Source organism: Ovis canadensis, chromosome 18 (assembly GCF_042477335.2).
Source record: "Ovis canadensis isolate MfBH-ARS-UI-01 breed Bighorn chromosome 18, ARS-UI_OviCan_v2, whole genome shotgun sequence".
Taxonomy (NCBI): domain Eukaryota; kingdom Metazoa; phylum Chordata; class Mammalia; order Artiodactyla; family Bovidae; genus Ovis; species Ovis canadensis.
Genome location: NC_091262.1, coordinates 75,091,660 through 75,112,022, shown reverse-complemented (window position 1 = coordinate 75,112,022; position 20,363 = coordinate 75,091,660). Strand labels below are relative to the sequence as shown.

Genomic DNA, 20,363 nt, shown 5'->3' with positions numbered 1-20,363 from the left:
CCTCGACCCCCTTAGAAATCAAAATCCATTCAAGTCCCTTACATAGAATGGCACAGTATTTGCATATAGTCTATGCACATCCTCCCGTATACTTTAAATCGTATCTAGATTATCTATAGTAATGCAATGCAAATGCTATGTAAATAGTTGTTCATGTGGCAAACGTAAGTTTCACCTTTAGGAATTTTCTGGAAATTTTTTCTGAGTATCTTTGATCCAGTTAGTTGAATTCACAGTTGACTGAACCTGTGGATGCAGAACCAATGGATATAGAGGTCAACTGTGTTCTGGCACATCTTCCTTTCCTCATTAAGTGAATCATTTTCAATTAAGGGCTCTATTACATACAACTCTATTGCATCAGAAAATTTTAATAAAAGCCTCCTTCATTGCAGAAGTTGGGTAAAACATATAAAGTAGTGAATGAATGATTCAGAACGACTCCCCCCGCCCCACCCAATCACCTTTTTCGCATCCCACCCCAGGCCAAAAACCTTCATTCATATTTCACACTTATTTGAAATTAAGAAATAATTACATATTTGGTGTAAATGGCTTCCTGCCAGTCTACAATAAGTCAAAGAATAAAATCAACTAGAAGATAATCAGTCAATAAGAACTTCATCACCTCTTTTGCTAAATTGTATCAAGAATAATTTGAAAGCAATACATCTAAAGACAATTCTCTTACAAATGAGCCAGCTAATCAGAAGTTGATTAATGTATCTGATGAGTGCCAAGAAATCATATGAAAAATATAGACTCTTGAGTTTATATATCCTTCCCAACAATATACAGGGTCTCTTTCATATATTTACTTCATTTTATCCCCACAAATCCTACAGTTGAGACAAAACTGTGAGGATGACCACAGGAGTGAATGCAGACTTACTACCATTTACCATAAACTAGTGAGAAGCAGGAAGGTTTCCTCTGACTTCCTGTTCAGTTCAGTCACTCAGTCGTGTCCGACTCTTCGTGACCCCATGAATCACAGCACGCCAGGCCTCCCTGTCCATCACCAACTCCTGGAGTTTACTCAAACTCATGTCCATCGAGTCGGTGATGCCATCCAGCCATCTCATCCTCTGTTGTCCCCTTCTCCTCCTGCCCCCAATCCCTCGCAGCATCAGAGTCTTTTCCAATGAGTCAACTCTCTGCATGAGGTAGCCAAAGTACTGGAGTTTCAGCTTCAGCATCATTCCATCCAAAGAACACCTAGGACTGATCTCCTTTAGAATGGACTGGTTGGATCTCCTTGCAGTCCAAGGGACTCTCAAGAGTCTTCTCCAACACCACAGTTCAAAAGCATCAATTCTTCGGTGCTCAGCTTTCTTCACAGTCCAACTCTCACAGCCATACATGACCACTGGAAAAACCATAGCCTTCACTAGATGGATCTTTGTTGGCAAAGTAATGTCTCTGCTTTTCAAATATACTGACTTCCTGTTAGAGACACCCAATCAATCTCCTGGGCTTACCGTGTGGCTCAGCTGGTAAAGAATTCATCTGCAATGCTTGAGACATGGGTTCGATCCCTGGGTTGGGACCCTGGAGAAAGGAAAGGCTACCCACTTCAGTACTGTGGTCTGGAAAATTTCATGGACATTATAGTCTTGGGGTTGCCAAGAGTCGGACACGACTGAGCGACTTTCACGTTTCAATCAATCTCCTAGTTTCACTTAGAGAACCATGCATATCAATACAAGTATGAAAAGTAATCATGGCTGTTATGAATACCCTCAGCAACACTAACAAGTCAGTTAGTGTTAGTCACTCAATCATGCCCAGCTCTTTGTGACCCTATGGACTACAGCCCACCAGGCTCCTCTGTCCGTGGAATTCTCCAGGCAAAAATACTGGAGTGGGGCTGCCATGCCCTCTTCCAGGGGATCTTCCCAACTCAGGGACTGAACCAAGGTTTCCAGCATTGCAAGCAGATTCTTTACTATCTGAGTCAAATATAAGACAACAAATCATGCGAATTTAGAAGTGAACTTCCACAGAAAATGATCCTATCAATTCATAGGTTTATTCCTGAAGAACATTAAGCTAAACTCAAAGAAACATTAAGCTAAACTTAAGACTGTGACACAATCTTTAGAAGCAATTTGTCATACTAGTCATGTTTTTGCACCTAAGCTGCAAAGCACTAGGTGAAGACTCAAACTTCTAACTTGGAAAAATAAAGCAGATTATCTTCATAGGAGAAAAATTTCCTCCTATTCAGAATTTTTAAACTTGTATTAAAAGTGATTAACATTAGATTTTTATAAAAAGTTTTAGTACAGTGAATAAAATGTTTAAAATACAGTATCAGATGTACTTCAACTTTTATTTCCTTTAAATGATATCCAGAAGCTCCAAAAGAGGAACACTAATTGCAGAACTAACTTTAACTGAAACTATATAGCACAATATACGGCACAATTTAAAACACAAGCCCAAGACACCTCACTGCCACCACTTCCCCACAAAAGGAACAATTTCCTGTGGTTTCTGCTGAGCACTTCTCCTTCCAACTTTTGATGTAGTGGTTAAAAGATCCAAATAGGTCTCCACGAATCAACCGTGAAGAAGACACTACAGTAATACCTGGAAAACTCCTGACTTTGCCCAGACGAAGGCATCGACTCAAAGAAAGGAGCAAGCTTAAGGACGCCGAATTCAAACGGAGGCAGCACCTGGCCCCTTGACCCAGCAGCTCTACAAAAAAGAGCTAAAAGGAATGCTTCTTTATGTAAAGAAAACACTGAAAATTTTCTAAAATTAGAAATTTTGAACTATATTGCTAATTTATAAGATAACATTTAGCACACTTTGATGATCTTGTTAAATGACAGACTTCCCATTAGCTCTATGGCGGCAGGGTGCGGCACGGCGGAAAAATTAACTATACCGAACTTGGGTCACGGTAATTCTCCAGGTGTTCACTATTAAATCTCCACAGGACAGCGACTGAACAACATCCTTCCTTGTATATTCTTGCAGCAGGGCTCCAAGGAAGACTATTTCTACATACTCTAAAAGAAATTAAGATGACCAAACAGTCACCGCAAATCAGAATAGGGCTACAGCCATTAAAAAGTTCTGCATGGAAACATAATAAACATTTCAGCATCCCAGAGAAGGGTGTTCTGTGCAACACACAAAATAAAACACACAGGCCTAAAGAAAATTAATAAATTTGACAAAATAAAAACTCTCCACAGATTAAAAACACCATCAACAAATTCAAAGACAAATGAAAAATATCTACAGAATATGTGACAAAGGCTTATTTTCTCAGTACATATTAAAGAATCCTATAGATTATAAGAAAGTCAAAAACACAACAGAAAAATGGCAAAGTGACAGAGAGAGGCAAATTCATGGAAAAGGAAATACAAACAGCCTGAAAAAAAAATTAGAGGAATTAGCAAATGCAAACAAAGTAAGAAAGGGATATAATGAACTCCTATGTACACATCACCCAGTTTCCACAATTACTCACATATTACCAGTTGGTATACCCAATTCATAGCCCCTCCCAAGAGTATTTCAAAGCACACCTCAAATACAGTATCATTTCATATGTAAGAAGTATTTACTTCTAACAGGGACTTTCTAAAAATACAACATTAACATTGCCACATCAAACAAAATAACAATTCCTTAATATCACTTAATAAATAAATGTTCAAATATCCCCAAGTGTCTTAAAAAAAAAATCTTCCTATAGTTGATTTTTTAGTCACTGTAACTGGCTGATATGTCTCTGAATCTCTTAAGCAGACAAGTGCCACCTCCCTCTTTTTCTTTTTCTTTCCCTTGTTGGTGTTCCACACTTTGGATATTGCTGATTATCTCTTAATTGTCAATCTTTACCCCCGTACTTTTTGTTGCTGTGATTACTAAAACTGCTCTATCTCTGGTATCTACCTTTCAGCAAGAGACCACCAGAACACACCTCTAGTCCCAAGAGTTGGAAGAACACACACCCACGGAACAGTGGGGCATCCTGATAAGAGAATGGTGTAAAGAACTCCCTGGGGCTACAGTGGATAGGAATCAGCCTGCCAATGCAGGAGACATGGTTTCAATCCCTGGTCCAGGAAGATGCCACATGCTGAGGGCAACTAAAGCCTGCACGCTGCAACTACTAGAGCCTGCGGGCCTAGAGCCCGTGCTCCGCGATGAAGGGCAGCCTCCACCCACCACCAGAGAAAAGCCTGTCCGCAGCAACGAAGACCCAGTGCAACCAAAAATAAACAAACTAGTCTAAAAAAGAAAAAAAAAGAATATGACAGGATTTGGGTTTTGCTTGGGTAAGCCTGGGGAGGGTCTAGGAGGGAAGCTTCCCTGATAGCTCAGTTGGTAAAAAATCTGCTGGCAGTGGAGGAGACCCCAGTTCAATTCCTGGGTTGAGAAGGTCCCCTGGAGAAGGGAAAGGCTACCACGCCAGTATTCTGGCCTGGAGAATTCCACAGACTGTACAGTCCATGGGGTCGCCGAGTCGACACAACTGAGTGACTTTCACTTTTCAGGGAAGCCAGAGTTTCTCGAAACTGGGTGCAATTAGAAAGCAGGGGGAGTCTATGTTGGGTGTCTCAATAAATCTTATTTGAGAGGAGACAGGAACAAAGACAAAGTGGTAACTGGTAAAGAAGCTGTGGTCACTCACTCCAGCCAAGTATTCTGCGGATGGCAGCAACTCTGGCTTTGCTTGTGCTTTGTCTCGGTTTTCTGTGCCCGCGGAGAAGCCTGGTGTGAGGCGTTCTGTGAGGCTGGCTGCTGAGCTGGAGGACGCAGGGCCAGCTGTGCCCCGGGCCAGCTCCTGACGCTGGGCCACTCCTCTTGCTTTTCTTTTGCCCTCGACAATGAAGCCCTTCCAGCTGGCCACCCTGTCCCTCTGACTCGACCCCAAGAGTGTTGGATATTTTTCTGGTCTCACAACCCGGGACAGTTAACAGGGCCAAGAATCAAAACATACGGATGGCAAGTATAATTTTTTGTAGAAAATGCCTCTTTTGCTAATTAACAGAAGCACTGAGAGAGTAGAGTGCATACTGCAGAATCATCTGCAAAATGAAGTTTTTGGGTGGTAAAATATTTGCTTTAATGACTAAGTATATACACATCATGAAAGTAGTATAAAAGACAAAACAGAAACATATCCTTGTTACTACAAATACACAGCCTACTGTTAAAAGAAGGATGACTTCCAAAGATCAAGAGGACAAAAGTAACAAAATAACCGATGTATAACTCGCCAGAAAAATGCTTCTCGTTGCAGTTTACTAATACAAAACATGACAAAAATTCAGCTGGAAAAACTTGATGTGATAAACTACTGCAGAATATATGATAAAATAGTTAAAATACTGTATAAAAATAGTATGAAGAGACTGTCTTCTAGATTTCAGTGACAAACGCTGAAGATTCTAAAGTCAGTTTCTTCTGCAACCTCAGCATCTGGATGATGGCATTTGTGTTACCATTCCTTACTGAGAGGTCCAGATAAAATCAAGTACTCAAAAATCTACCTGCAAAAGAAAAGTGGTAAGAGCACCAGCCCATACCTCCTTGCACACCTCTCACAATGTCTGTGACACTGTATCACCATGAGTTGCCTATGTGCTGTGCCTGTGTGATGTATTTTATGAGGATATGAAGTCAGGGAATCTATCTTACCCCAGTATCCCTTGAGTCTAACATATCACCTGGTGAGAAACCAACAGCTATTTCCTAAAACTAGGCTGAATGAAGCCGTGGTCCAGGGCCACCTGCTATTGAGACAAGGTCCAACTTCTCCAGGTCCTTTTCCTCAACTAAAATGACCTGAGTTAAAGTTTAAGCAGGTGCTTAACCTACTGGTTTTTAAGGGAGGAAGCATGGTTCATTTTAGAAGTAGGATGAACTACAAAAGGATCTATTCCAATAAGCAGATGTATACTTTTCATTCTAAGGTATTTCACAGTCACATATTTTGCCAATGGAATCTGTTGCCAAGAGAATGCAAAAGGGCTAGAGAACCTTCTTGACCTGCCTGCTCACTTCAGGAAAAATAAATGGTCCCTGAGCAAAAGGAAAGAAATATAAAGGAAGGAAAATCGAGGGAAGAATGTTTTTAGTTGCAAATACATCAAGGTGAACACTAGCACTCAATAAGAAAAAGTCAACCAATTTAAAAACATACAAAGGATTTAAACAGAAATTTCTCCAAAACAGATAAACAACTGGCCAAGAAACACACAAAAAGATACTTGACCTCATTAGTCATTAAGAGAAATAAAAATCAAAACCGCAATGAGATACTACTTCACACATGCTACCACGTATACAAACAAAAAGACAGAAAATCACCAGAACTGGTGAAGATTTGAGAGAACCGAACCCTCAAACAACTGCCAGTGAAAATGTAAAAAAGATGCAGTCAGTTTGGAAAACAGTTTGGCAATTCCTAAAAATAAGTTAAACAGAGTCACCACGTAACCCAGCAGTTCCAAGGGTAGTATATACTCAGGAAAAATGAAAACGTGTACACATAAAAAACCTGTGCATAAATGTTCACAGTAGCATTACTCATAATAGTCCACAAGTGGAATCCACTCAAGTGTTCTTCGATGGGTGAATGGATAAATGTGATATATCCATACCCTGGGATCTTATTCAGCAATAAAAAGAAACGAAGCACAGATTCTGGTACAACGCGGATGAACTTTAAAAACATGCTAGCTGACAGAAGACACTCACAAAACACCACATATGGTATGACTTCAATCATGTAAAACTTCAAAAACAGGTAAATTTGTAGAGACAAGAGCAGATTAGCAGTTTCTTAGGGCTCTAGGGGGTGCTTCCCAGGTGGTTCAGTGGTAAAGAATCTGCTTGCCGATGTAGGAGATGCAGGAGACACAGGTTTCACCCCTGGGTCGGGAAGATTCCCTGGAGGAGCAAACGGCAACCCACTCCAGTGCCTGGAAAATCCCATGGACAGAGGAGCCTGGTGGGTTACAATCCATGAGATCACAAAGAGTCGGACCGGACTCAGCAACCCTGAGCATGCACGCAGGGTTCTGGGGCGTATGGGAGAGAATGAAGACTGACTGCTAGTTAGTTGGTGGGGGAGTTCTCTCAGGGCTGAAGAGAATATTCTAAAATTAGATTGCGGTGATGGTTGCAGTCCTGTGGCTAGACTAACACTGAGCAATACCCTCTGAATGAGTGAGCTGTACAATAACTGAACTGGGTCTCAGTAATGCCTTTTTTTTTTTTTTTCCTATGACAGGTGGCATGCGGGATTTAAGTTCCCTGACCGGGGATTGAACCCATACCCCTGCACTGGGAGCACAGAATCTTAACCACTGGACTGCGAGGGAAGTCCCAATAAAGCTTTTTTTAAAAAAAGTTAATGACAGGGAAAATGTGATATCAAGAATGACGAAGGAGTTATGACATTCTGCATAAGGAAATTATACTTTCTGAATGAAGGACAGAAATCACCCCGACACAGACTACCAAGAAGACTGAGGAACCAGCTAAAGGCAGACTTTGCTATGTCACCAGTGTGGTTCCTGACCGCGCCACTGAAGGCACCAGTACAGTACACAGCTATCCGCAGGCACTGCCACATGGGAGAGAGAACTCACTGAGACCGTAACTCACTTGATCACGAATGCCTTCTGCTGATCCCTGAAACTCTACATTGTCATCTGTGGTTCTTAGAAGTTCAAGTCGGAAACCAAAGGAAAGGACAAGTGAAATGAACAGTTGTGTCTATGTGAATGGCATTCAACCTGGAACTGGTGTCTTGAACCACAGCTTACCAAAACAGGACAGTGGGCTCCTGGCAAGGGACAGAGTACAGCAAGATCAGAAGACCACGTGCGGGGCAAGGCCGTGCCGCCGTGATGAAGAAAAACTAGATGGCAGGCTCACCATTAAGCTGGGGGAGATAAGGGACACATTAGGTCCCGGAAACCAGATTCATGAAGATTCTTACAGGCCTAAGTAAAACTGCACGCTGAGCAGAATGATTCAACAAACCAGAGCCAGAAGGAAGACCAGAAACATTTCATTCAGATCCTTCATACTGCAGGTGAAGTTGAGGCCAGACGGTTTTAACAGTCTGCCCAAGTTCAGAAGGTGCATTAAGGGTGGATGAAGGCTGAGAATGCAAGAATGGTCACTCTCAGGCTGCTGCTCACCAGGCCCAGCGCTACCTGCTACTAGCTGTGGAGACAAGCAAACGGGGAGAAAAGGAAACTTGGCCCACCTCACCACACACAAAAAATCAATTCCTGGAGACTGAGACCTAAATGTGAAAGGTCAAAGGATAAAACTTCTTGAAGATAACATAAGAAAATATCTTCACAACCACAGAGTAGCAAAACTTTGTGAACAAGACACGGAAAACACTAGTCAAAAAGGAAAAGATTTGTAAACTGAAATTGATTAAAATTTAGAATTTCAGTTCATCTACAGACATAAGAGTGAAATGGCAAGCCACAGGATGGAAAGAGATTTTTACAGTTCATATTTTCAACAAAGACTTCATATCCAGAATACACAAAAACCCCAACATTTCAATAAGAAAAAAGACAAGACGATTTGTTTAAAATGGGCAAATGACACTTGAATAGACACTTTATAAAACAAGATATTTAAAAGGCTAATAGCAAATGAAAAGGTGCTCAAGTCACCAGTTAACAAAAAAAATGTCAATTAAACCACACTGAGATCTTCAACACAACCACAGAATAGTTAAAAAAAAAAAATGTCATGTTTAACTGATAGTACCAAGCACAGGTGAAGCTGAAGAGCAATGGGAACTGTGTTTTCTGATAGAAGCATGAATTGGTACACACTTTGGAAAACTGGCAGTAACTATCAAAGCTAAAGATACACATACACTGGGACTAGCAATTCTACTCAACTAAAATGAATACAGATGTGAACCAAGAGATACGAACAAGAATGATTTCAGCAGCACTCTTCAAAACTTCTCCAAAGTGGAAACTTCCAATATCCATCTACAATTACAACAGAATGGATAAATTGTGTCTACAATTTATGGTGGTTTTTAAAAATTGTCACAGAACTTTTGACACACCTTTCATAAAGATGTGAGGTCTAAGTTTTTTCCCCTTGAATCCAGGCAGACATGTGTCCATTTCAACCAATAGAGTACAGTGGAAGTGACACCGTGTGACCTCAGGATGAGTCACTCTCAGCAAGCTTCCTGCGGGAACCCACTCCACGTGCTTGAAGAGCCAAAGGCCCCGTGGAGAACCTGCAGCCAGGGCACAGCCACCTTCAGAGCAACCGCCACACCAGCGACCACCTCTCCGTCTCAATGGAAATCTCTGCTTCTGGATACAGATGATGACTTTCCTCTGGTTAAAGACCATCATCAACACCGTTTATACCCTTTCCAGCAGCAATATCTGAACACTATCCAAACAATCTACTCAAAAGTTGCAAAGAAGCAAAGCAAGTTTCAAGTAGAAGTCTTTGCCTCCATTCAAACTGTTTTAGATATACCACTGGAAAAACAAACAGCCACTTTCAAAAGAAAAAAAAAGTTAAGTACTCCAGTCAACAATCCCAGATGGTCCTGGTCTTCATGACATCCCAGCCAAAGCGCCATACACGTCAGTGAGGAACCCTGAAACGACAGGTCAAGCTGTCCTAACCAAATTCCTAACCCACAGAATCCATGAGCATAGTAATATGGTTGCTGTTTAACTCCCACTAAGTTTGGTGGTGTTGTAACAGATGGTGGCTCAGACGTAAAGTGTCTGTCTTTGGTGTTAGGTAGTAATCAATAACCAAAAAACTCATGTATTATACAGTAACAGTTAACCAGAATTAGAGAGCTACTACCAACACACGCAACATACTATATGCAGCATGAATGAATCTCAGATGTGTGTGAGCTCAGTCACTTAGTCACGTCCAACTCTGACTACAGCCCACCAGGCTCCTCTGTCCATGGGATTTTTCATGCTAGAATACTGGACTGGGTTGCCATGCCATCCTCCAGGGGATCCCAACCCAGGGATCGAACCCAGGTCTCCCACATTGAAGGCAGATTCTTTACCGTCTAAGCCAGCAGGAAGGGTATGAAAGTAAAATAAAGAGTAACTCTAGGTTTTCAGGCATAACTGACTAGGTAATACCATTAACTGAACAGTTAAACCATGGGGCAAATAAAAACAGGAGGAGCAGAAAGCAGAGACAATGTCCTATTCATTTTGTATTCAAGGATCTACCCCAGTATTTAACACACAATCTCTCCAGCTTCCAAGATAAACTCATTTTCACCCTACTTTTTTTGGCCCACCCCTTCCTGGTCTCCTCTGTTGCCTCCTTTGTGTCCAGCTGCCTCTTAATGCCAGGATTCCCAGGTTTCCATCCCCAATTCCCCTTTCAGACACGTGCACCACACACATACCTTTCTCCCATATTTTCAATCTCAGTTGATAGCATCATGATACATGCTTATTGAACACATACAGTGGACCGGTCATTACACCCAGCAATTCACTGTACATGTTTCACAGGCCATTCTCACAACCACCCTATGAAACAGCTATTATTTCACCTTGATGTGATGGTAAAATTAGGTTACCCTGATGTCACACAGCCATCAGTCTGTGAACTCAGGTCTACCTGACTCCAACCAATTATGTACATCACTGTCCACACCATAAATACCTATGGCTTCAGAGCTTCTGTAGGCTAGAAAAAAAAATGCAACAGCATATATTCTAGAAGTATCGGGACCATGTCTGAACAGTTTTGTACTCACTGCAAACCAAGTTGGCTTGGAAAAAAAGAAAAGGATTATTTGAAGTAGTCCTGGGATGAAAGAGAGGACAATTATCCTGATTGTCCCCAATTGCCTACTTCTGTAAGCGCCAAGAAGCTCTTACATACCCATGGAATCTCAGTCAGAGGCTGAGATTAATGATGGCATCCCTTTATCCATAGGCGTGAACGCTCAGGATGGACAGACGTTTGAACATCCCCGACTGGGAATCCTGCCCTTAACAAATACACGGGTTTCTTGGCTGCCTCTACGCACGCCCATCTGTCAGGATGGCAGTGTGCCTGCTCACATGTTGGTCAAACTGTCACTAGGGCATAGGTGCCAAGCAATGATAGTTTTAAATGGGCAGCTTGCGTAGCACTAAGAGCTTGCTCTTCTGCAGAAAAAAAAAATTCTGTTTTAATACTGAAGGGTTGCAATCATGAGTGAAACAGTCTTGGTCAATCTAAACATTTCAGTGGGGAAAAGATCTAGACTTGTAGAAAAGAATCAGACTAAGAAAATTAAATCAAAGAGAAAAACTGCTCTGAAGGCAAATAAGTGATCACACGAAAGCTTCTCACACTGCCAGTCTTTCATTAATACACGTCACAGTAATCTCTTATGCAGTAAAATCCTTTGCTCAACAAGTCATCACTGATGTTTTATAAAAACGAGATGATACGCTTTTCCATGTTTTAAATTTTAAAAAGTATAAACGCATGGATATTTAGCAGTTTGACATTAAAAAAGTTCTATTTGTTGAGAAGCTATTTTTTAAATGACAGAAGTCTAATCTACATCTAAGATAATCTTTTAAATGCACAAGAGAAGGCAGAAACCAAATGAGATTCCCAAAGGTGAACAGAAAAAGAAATATAATTTGTTCAGGGAAAGAAATCAAGAACAGGAAATGGTTGTTAAGAAAACAGAAACTGAGTATTTCTGGTTACAAATTAATAAATTAGGACTCGGGGGCTGTCACCTGTCACATCCTCAACTATAAGAAAAATGTTCCTAGACTACATCTAAGCTTTCTATTCCCTCTCTAAAGACCCTTCCATCACTGGCAGGAAGCATCTTATGTTCTCACTGCCTGGAAAGTCCTTCCTCAGACTAAACCCTAATCCTGCCATCTGAGCTGTCTGTCCTTGTTCAGTCCTCTGTGACTCTGAAGAACAGCTGGCCATCACCACTCTCCGTGTGGTTCTTCAAATACAAGTATCAGGACGTTGTGATTAAATAACCCCTGAGTCTGCTCTTAGCCATGATAAGTAAAAGAGATTCCATTAACTTTTTCTCATTGGACCAATTCATCAACTCTTTTATGTTTTCATCATTTCAGTTGCTCATCTCCTGGACTCTTTTTAGGCCTGATAAGAAATGTCATCCAAAGTCAACAATGAGCCAACACACACAACTTACTACAGGAAGCATTAATATGAAGGAGTTAGAAAGTCCAGCAGAGTTCTCAGGAGCCATCACTAAGGAGAAAAATCTGAAAAAGTGGCAAAAGTCTGAAATCTACCAAAGCCCTTCTAAGAAATACAAGGGACTTACTGTTACAAAGTAACAACACTGTCAGGGTCATGGCTGTATCTGCCCTTCCTACTAACCTAGCACTGCCATCTGAGTGCTTGCTTAGTAACTCAGTCATGTCCAACTCTTAGTGACACCATGGACTGTAGCCCGCCAGGCTCCTCTGTCCGTGGGATTCTTCAGGCAAGAATACTGGAGTGGGTTGCCATGCCCTCCTCCTCCAACCCAGGAATCGAACCCACATCTCTTATGTCTCCTGAGTTGGCAGGCGGGTTCTTTACCACTAGCACCACCTGGGAAGCCCCATCACTGCCATACATACCCCTAAAAAAGTCTCTTGAAGACTATTTCTACCACATCCTTCTTCCTGCTCCAGAACCCACAGTACCTTCTAGCAGTCAATAAACTGATTATAAACTAGCCAGCAGTTTCCTAGACACATGAATGAATTATCCTCCCCTGATGTTCCTCCTCCCCTTCTCTCCCATGACACCCCAAAACAGCCAGTTCTTATTTTCTCTAGGACCTAAATTTGCTCATGATATTCTCTAAAATGTTTTCCCACTTCCTCTCAAATCTATACATATTTTTTTCAAGACTCAAGCCATGAGCCTTTATACCTTCAGACATCTGTATTAATTTTCATACTTAATTGCTTATTCATTTCCTCCTGTCTTCATTTTGTTTGCAGTTTACAGCCAACTGATTTTTGATAAAGATTTAAAAAAAAAAAAAAGACTCAATGGAGAAAGCATAGTCTTCTCAACAAATGGTTCTGGAACAAGCAGACATCCATATACAAAAGGAAAAGAAAAGAAAAAGACCTAAAAGTCATACTCCATGCAAAAATTAACCCGAAAGGGATTCACTAATCTCAATGTAAGACATAAAATTATTAAACAGTTAGGAGAAAACTTGGAACATCTACCTGACCTATGGTTCGGTAAAGAGTTCTGAGACATGCATGACACCAAAAACGATCCATACATTGGTAAGCTGGACTTCATGAAAATTAAAACCTTTTGTGCTGCAGAAGATACTGTAAGAGAATGAAAAGACAAGCCACAGACTGAGAGGACACATTTACAAATCACATATCTGCAAAGGACTTATATTCAGAATATATAAAGAATACTCTAAATTCAATAGTAAGAAAACAAATCAGAAAACAGAAAAATGATTTGAACAAAGTAAGATACGACTGTGTGGGAAAGAAAAAAAAAATTCCTCTACCATTCTAGGTTCTTTTGCTACTGTATCAATTAAATTGGCCTAAGACAAATCAACAGGAGAAAAACAAATTTAATTGTACCTCCATAAAAATATGGGACCCAAGGGCAGGACAGGCCACTGAGGCTTATTTGCCATCCTGAGCAGAGGAGGGACATGGGGCTGGGACTTCAAAGAGGAGGAAGGTAACTCAGACATGGGATCAGATGTTTGTTATTAGATGCCACACAGTTAGGTCTTTCAGTTAAAAGTTATCTCTGGTAACAGCTCTCTCTGACCAGGCTCCTTATCTAAACTAATTTGTCAGTTGAGGGGGCGGTAAAAAGCTCTGAAATCTTTTGGGTCTTCATTGTCTTTGGCTTAAAGTAATCCACTTGCTATAGTGACACATTTTGTGGAGGCTTGTTCTGAACCACTTCAAAGGACAAGCATATGGAAAGATGTTGAACATCATTAGCCATCAGGAAAATGCAAATTAGAGCCATTCTGAAATACCAATATACAGCTATTAAAATGGCTAACATAAAAAATACTGCTAACACCAAATGCTGGTAAAAATGTGGAAAATTGATCACTTATATAGTGATGACAGGACTGTAAGATGGCACAGCTCTGGGAAAGTTTGCAGTTTCTTAGTGGATAAAACATATACTTACGCCTACAACCCAACATCATGGAGCATAATAGTGATCAAAATTAGGAAACTCACTGATACAGTGTTAATAAGTACTTATTCAAACTTCTGGTAGGCTGCAGTCCATGGAGTCGCTAAGAGTCAGATACAACTGAGCGACTTCACTTTCATGCACTGGAGAAGGAAATGGCAACCCACTCTGGTGTTCTTGCCTGGAGAATCCCAGGGACGGGGGAACGTGGTGGGCTACCGTCTATGGGGTCACAGAGTCGGACACGACTGAGGTGACTTAGAAGCAGCATTCAAACTTCAGTTTTTACCGTGTGTGTGTGTGTCTGTGTGTCTGTGTGTGTGTGTGTGTGTACATCCCGTGACATTTCATCATATGTAAAGATAATTAAAACCATCACAATAACCAAGCCACCGAACTGTTCAATCACCCCCAAAGAAACTCCCCCAGGCTACCCCACTATAGTAACATCATACTCCCAGCTCTCACTGTGGCAAAAGTGAACTCTTCTGCACTGCTGTAACTTTATCGTCCTGGGAACGTCATATAATGGAGTGTGAATCACACAACCTTTTGACTCGGTACTATGCCCTTAAACTCCATCCAAGCTGTTGCTCGTGTCAGTAGTTTGCTCCTTTTTGTTAGGAGTCGTTTACCATTATATGGCTAAACCTCATTTTATTTGACCATTTACCCACTGAGGGATGCGTGGGGCTGTCTCTGGGTTTTGGCTTTTATAAACGAAGCCACTAGAACATTCACGTACAGGTCTTCATGTGAACATAAGTTTTTATTTTCTGAGGATAAATGCCCAGGAGTGCAACTGCTGGGTCATGTGCGTGGTATATGTTTAACTTTTTAAGAAACTGTCAAACTAAATCCCAGAGTGGCTGCACCATCTCACATGGGCTGCAACATGTGAAGTAATGCATTTCAAAGTCACAATTTCTACAATATTTTCTAAAAGCTTGTAAAACCAGTAAGATTAAGCCTCTTAAATGTTATATCCTGGCCTTTTTTTTTTTTTTAAATGAATTTCTAAAACTTTGCCCCTGATTCCCAAAAGACTTTTTTCCTTATTACCTCTAATAAAGAATGCATAATTAGATATAATCTGTACGGTGATAGCTCTGCTACCATGTTAAATAGTAAATTACAATAACAAGTGGCACAAAACCAACAATTCCAGCAGAAACAGCAAAAGTTTGTTTCTCTATGTTGACAGTCTATGAAGACTGAAGGCTTAATGGCACTTTCTAACAGGCCATGTGATCACAATGCATTTATACGCAGCATTATCAAACAATGGCATTTGTTCGGCTGTTATTAATACTTCGTAAGACAATTTGAGGAAAGCAATTAATCTGAAATAAAGCTGTAGTTATCTTAGCTCTAAGATTTCTAACTTCATGACTTTTTTAAAAATTCTGGATCTAACTGACAGAGATAATGGAGCCTCTCTGGGATTCTTGAAACAAGGAGCCAGCACTAACGAGACTATCTGCCCCAAACGTGAACAGCGCAAGACCGGCAGTCTGCAAAGAGAAAACTAAATAAAGACACAGAAGGAAACTATAATGCCGGGAAAAGTAAAAGATGGTGCTGCCCTTTGCCCACTGGCTTTCCAGTTCTCATTCAGACTGGGTACTGAGCTCCGTTAAGACAACTGTGCCCAGAACATTCCCAAATCTCAAATTAATAACCCTGCAACTTAATTACATGACTTCCATCCAGTGTATCTTCCCACTTATTACATACAGTTTCTTGATCAACACTCCAGTCTACGTGCAGGTTTAATATTCACCCTAAACATTGGGCAGTACGGACAGCATCTCATTTTCAAGTCGGAGATGGTTCCTTTCTCTTGGGTCAGAGACCTATGGAGAGACAGGACTAACTGCCAAGAATCATGGAAATCCACGTACCTCCATGAAGACTAAACAAACAACACAATTCAAGCTGCCAAAAACGCTGTGGCTAATAGAATTCTTGATAAATTCACCAATGAATGTTACTAGTAGTTTCCTGTCGTTGGTATTTATCAGTGAATATTAAAAATCAAACTCCAATTACAGGGGAAGGGCAGATTTCATACCTATCCAGATTCTAGAGAGCTTTTCTTTTCAAGTGTTGTCCACTTGTCATCCAGAAAAGTCGAGTAGAATGCGCTTGAGTTTGAGTGCAAATATTCAAGGTGACATTGGGAGAGATGGAGCACCACTCGAAATTAGTTCAAAACAACAACCGTGGAATGTTAGGTACTTAAATATCATTCAGAAGCTAAGGGGACAAGATATTAAAGGGCATGGCCCTCTTTACATCTTTTTTTTAAATTATTTTCAGTGGAGGCTAATTACAATATTGTGGTAGTTTTCGCCATACATCAACATGAATCTTCCCATCTTTATAAAGGCAAGTTAGAACATATTCACAGGAATTTGGGTCAAAGGGGCCAAATGTATCACAGAGTATAAACACATCTAGGTTACACCACCCAGCTAAATGCTTTAGCAGGATTCCATCACTTTTCCATATCATCCTTACACCCTTATTAAAAATTTCCTGTTTTCTACATTTTACCACTAACAGTACAGTTTTTCGAATGTGCCATACACACTTGACTTTTCTTGTGCTGGGTGCTAAATAACCAAAGCTCAAAAGAACGACCTCTATTAGCTTAAAAGATAAGTTGCTTCGACAAGACACTACAATCACAAGAACAGATTCTGCCCCCAGCACAGTTCTAGGCACAGGAAATCTGGTGAATAAACAAGTCCATCTCTGCTCACTCTGAAAAATAAACTTGGCAAACATGCAAAATGTACTACCAGTCTGAAAAACATTCTCCAGGCCTATTCGGTAACCCATCCACTCTTAAAACTCAAGAAGACCAATTTCCAGGAAAGCCTCAGACACACACAGACACACAGACACACACACACACGGAGGCAGCACTTAATTTCCATTAGGTTCAATGCCTGATCTATGAAGATACTAACATTTGCATAAATTCAGGAGTCATCTTTCATTTTGATATGAGGTAAACTTTTAAGCTTTGCCTCATTTCCAGTAAGTTTTATCAAATCAAAAATACTTTCAAAGTTTTATTTTTTAAACCAAAATTCTATTCATAGCACATCATATCTTATTAGGGATGGCTTTAAGGAAAAATATGTACATAGTTGTCAAAATAAAAATCGTATTTTTCCTTCCAAGACATCTGGGACCCTCACTTACATTATTTATTATTATTTCACATTAGCTCTCAAAAAAAAAAAAGAAAAAGCCTGGCCTATTTAAGAAATTTAATTTTAGGGTCTGCCAACATTTTCAATGCACTACTATTAATTTTTAAATATACAACTTGCACCCTGGAATAAAACTTAGCATAAGCTTTCCACTTAACCATCTCCTGGGCACTTACTAACTTATATGCCATGTTCTACGAATGTCACATTCCTTCATTTTCTCATTTGTTTAACAAATATCCTCTCACAATTTTTGCTGTGCTTAACATAAGCCATTACACTCTAAACCTGGTATTTGCACTAGACTGTTGTTGCTGTTTAGTCGCTAAGTCGTGTCTGACTCTTTGTGACCCCATGGACTGTGGCCCACCAGGCTCCTCTGTCTATGGGATTTCCCAGGCAAGAATACTGGAGTGGGTTGTCATTTCCTTCTTCAGGGGATCTTCCCGACCCAGGGATCAAATCTGCGCCTCCTACTTGGCAGGAGGATTGTTTACCATTGACCCACCTGGAAGCCCTTCTGCACTAGATACCAGCATAATAAATGGACAGTAATGCTTAACGCAACTTTACTGTCACCAGATTCAAGCTGGGTTACTATTATTATCCCAGAATCTAATGAGCAACGTTGACATGCACAGAGAACAGCACCTGTAGCAGCTTCAGCAGAGAAGTTTGTGTTAAGTGACTACTGAATTCCCTTCTACAGATGGCTGATGAACATCATCTTATCTTGGGGGAGAAAATGGCAACCCAACCCACTCCAGTATTCTCGCCTGGGAAACCCCACGGACAGAAGAGCCAGGGGAGCTACAGTCCGTGGGGGTCACAAAGAGTCTGGACACAACTGAGGGACTAAACAACAACATAAAGAACCCCTGCTGCCCTCTGAAACTTCTTCACAACTGTAGATTAAATTCTTCCCCAAAAGTATCACACTCAGCAGGTCATGAAAGGTAAGATGCCTTTATTCTGAACTCTTAAAAATAAATGCTGCCCTATTTATTTTTAACTCTCGCCAAGTTCAGCCTCCACAGATGGGCAACTGCAGTTAAAATAGAAAGAAATGAAAAAAGTCATTAATGAGGCTCTTCAACAGTTCCTTAAACGCACCACCCTCCCAACAGCAAAACTGGTTATTTCCAGGTTGTTCCAAGAAGAGATGAGGTAAAGAAAGAGTCAACCCCAAGCAAAAAAAAAGGGGGGGGGGAGTGAAAAACGGGTGGCCTCAACAGGAACCTAGTGTCTGCGTCCCCTTCCTCGCTCGCTCTCTCAACCCAGAGACTCTGGTGCTTTTTGTCTAATTCAAATAAATCACCTATGAGTTTTGACACCAGAGCCAAAAATTATTTCGACAAAAGGAAAAACTACTTGCTGCCCTTGAATACGGCTACATCAGCAAAGGGCAACAAAAAACCGTCAGAAGAATGCTAAAATCCCTTGTAAAACTCTCCCACGGAGCTTCACAGCCTTGAACCTTGCGGTCAAGTGCAAGCAAGCTCTTACCCGGCCTCAGCCGGACACCGACTGGTTAGAAACGCCTGGAACGCTACCCTCTGGGGAGCAGGCTCCTTCCCCCATCTCAGGTCTCAGGACCAACGTCACCTCCTGAGATGCTCTCCGTCACCCCTACCACTCCGGCCCACCGTCGCCTATCCTATTACTAGGGAGCTTTTTGGCATCCGCAAATGGTCCTATTTGCTTCTATTCCGACTCCCCTGCAGAGTATGAGCTCCGAGAGGGCGGAAAGACCCTGGCAGTCGAGACTGGCCTTACAAGGGCCATCTCCCAGACCCGGCCAGAGCTACCAGGACACGGCGCGAGTCTGACCGGCCTACGTGTCAGCCAGAACGGGAAGCTGAGCCTTGGGGACCCGCCCGGCCGGTGCAGGAAACCCAGGGCCGCAGCGGGACCTGAGGGAGCCCCGGCGGGAGAGGACGCCGGCGCCGCGCCGACTGCAGCCCTCGACACCGCCTGAGGGCACGGCCACTCGGCCGCCCCACGCTAGCCCAGCTCCCCGGCCGCCCCCTCCACAGTCCCCGCTCTGCGCCGGCGCCCTCGGACCGCTTGGCGCGCGGCCGCCCTACCCCAAGCCGCAGACCGTCGCCTTCTGCCCAGTACGAACTTCCCGCCGCTTTCGCCGACTTGCAACTCCGCGGCGGCGCCGGCCCCGTCACACCCTGCAGTATGGGGCCTTCCCATTGGCTCAGGCGAGAGGGAGAGGCGGAGCGAGCAGGAACGCGCGGGATGGGCGGAGCCCGCGCTCCCCAGGAATGCCGGGAGCCGCGGGCGGCCCTCGCACTGCGTGCTGGGAAATGGAGTCTTTCACTGGCAAAGCGAGATCGCCTTGGCTCGGCCCCTGTGCGCCTCTGGGAAATGCGGTCTACAGTCTCTTGAATCCGTTCTTATGGTCAGATGTTGTATCCGTCAAAGCCCTAGGAACCGAAGTAAATATCGCCCGTGTTCGCAGTAGCTTGATTTATTAAATAATGTGTTGAAAAGAGTTGGATGTAAAAGAATATTCCCGTTCGGCCAAGTGGTGCTTCCATTTTCCCACCTGCTGGTCCACACCTGCATGCTTGTCACACAGCCGCTTGGTTCTGCATATTAGGGCCTGGGTCTGGAAGCAAACAGCTCGCGATCAAATCTCGGCTCCTCCACTCTGTAACTTTGTGAACTAAATGATTTAACCCCTATGAGTCTCAATATCTTGTTTTTGTCAGGATTAAATGAGATATCCTAGAGACAGTGCTTTGTCTGTAGTAGATGCTCAATAAAGAGCAGAGAGTATTATTCTCTCCACTCATAGCCATAAGTCTAGATCCTGTCTGTCAAAGACTACATCCATGCCTACCTAATCTGTGTATTCCATCCGTAATTATCTTATGCTATAGTTTGCTTTGTAAT

At 42.0% G+C, this 20,363-nt stretch overlaps 1 protein-coding gene across 13 annotated transcripts in view; it reads right to left on the bottom strand.

The window, feature by feature from the left end:
* VRK1 (VRK serine/threonine kinase 1) overlaps positions 1-19,659 on the bottom strand; it is a 79,054-nt gene extending 59,395 nt beyond the window's left edge. For 2 of the 13 annotated variants that reach the window (XM_069559419.1, XM_069559426.1), the window contains exons 1-2: positions 19,544-19,619; positions 176-246 (exon numbers count right to left, since the gene is read on the bottom strand). Coding sequence is in view for 3 of the 13 variants with exons in the window: in XM_069559416.1 (XP_069415517.1) it covers positions 9,095-9,395 (301 nt within the window). In the remaining 10 variants the exon portion in view is untranslated. Of the gene's footprint in view, positions 1-175; positions 247-902; positions 1,953-9,094; positions 9,650-16,303; positions 18,053-19,543 lie in introns of those variants that run through there. The other 11 variants (XM_069559421.1, XM_069559425.1, XM_069559416.1 and 8 more) reach the window with 11 other exon arrangements.
* Between the last annotated feature and the right edge of the window lie 704 nt (positions 19,660-20,363).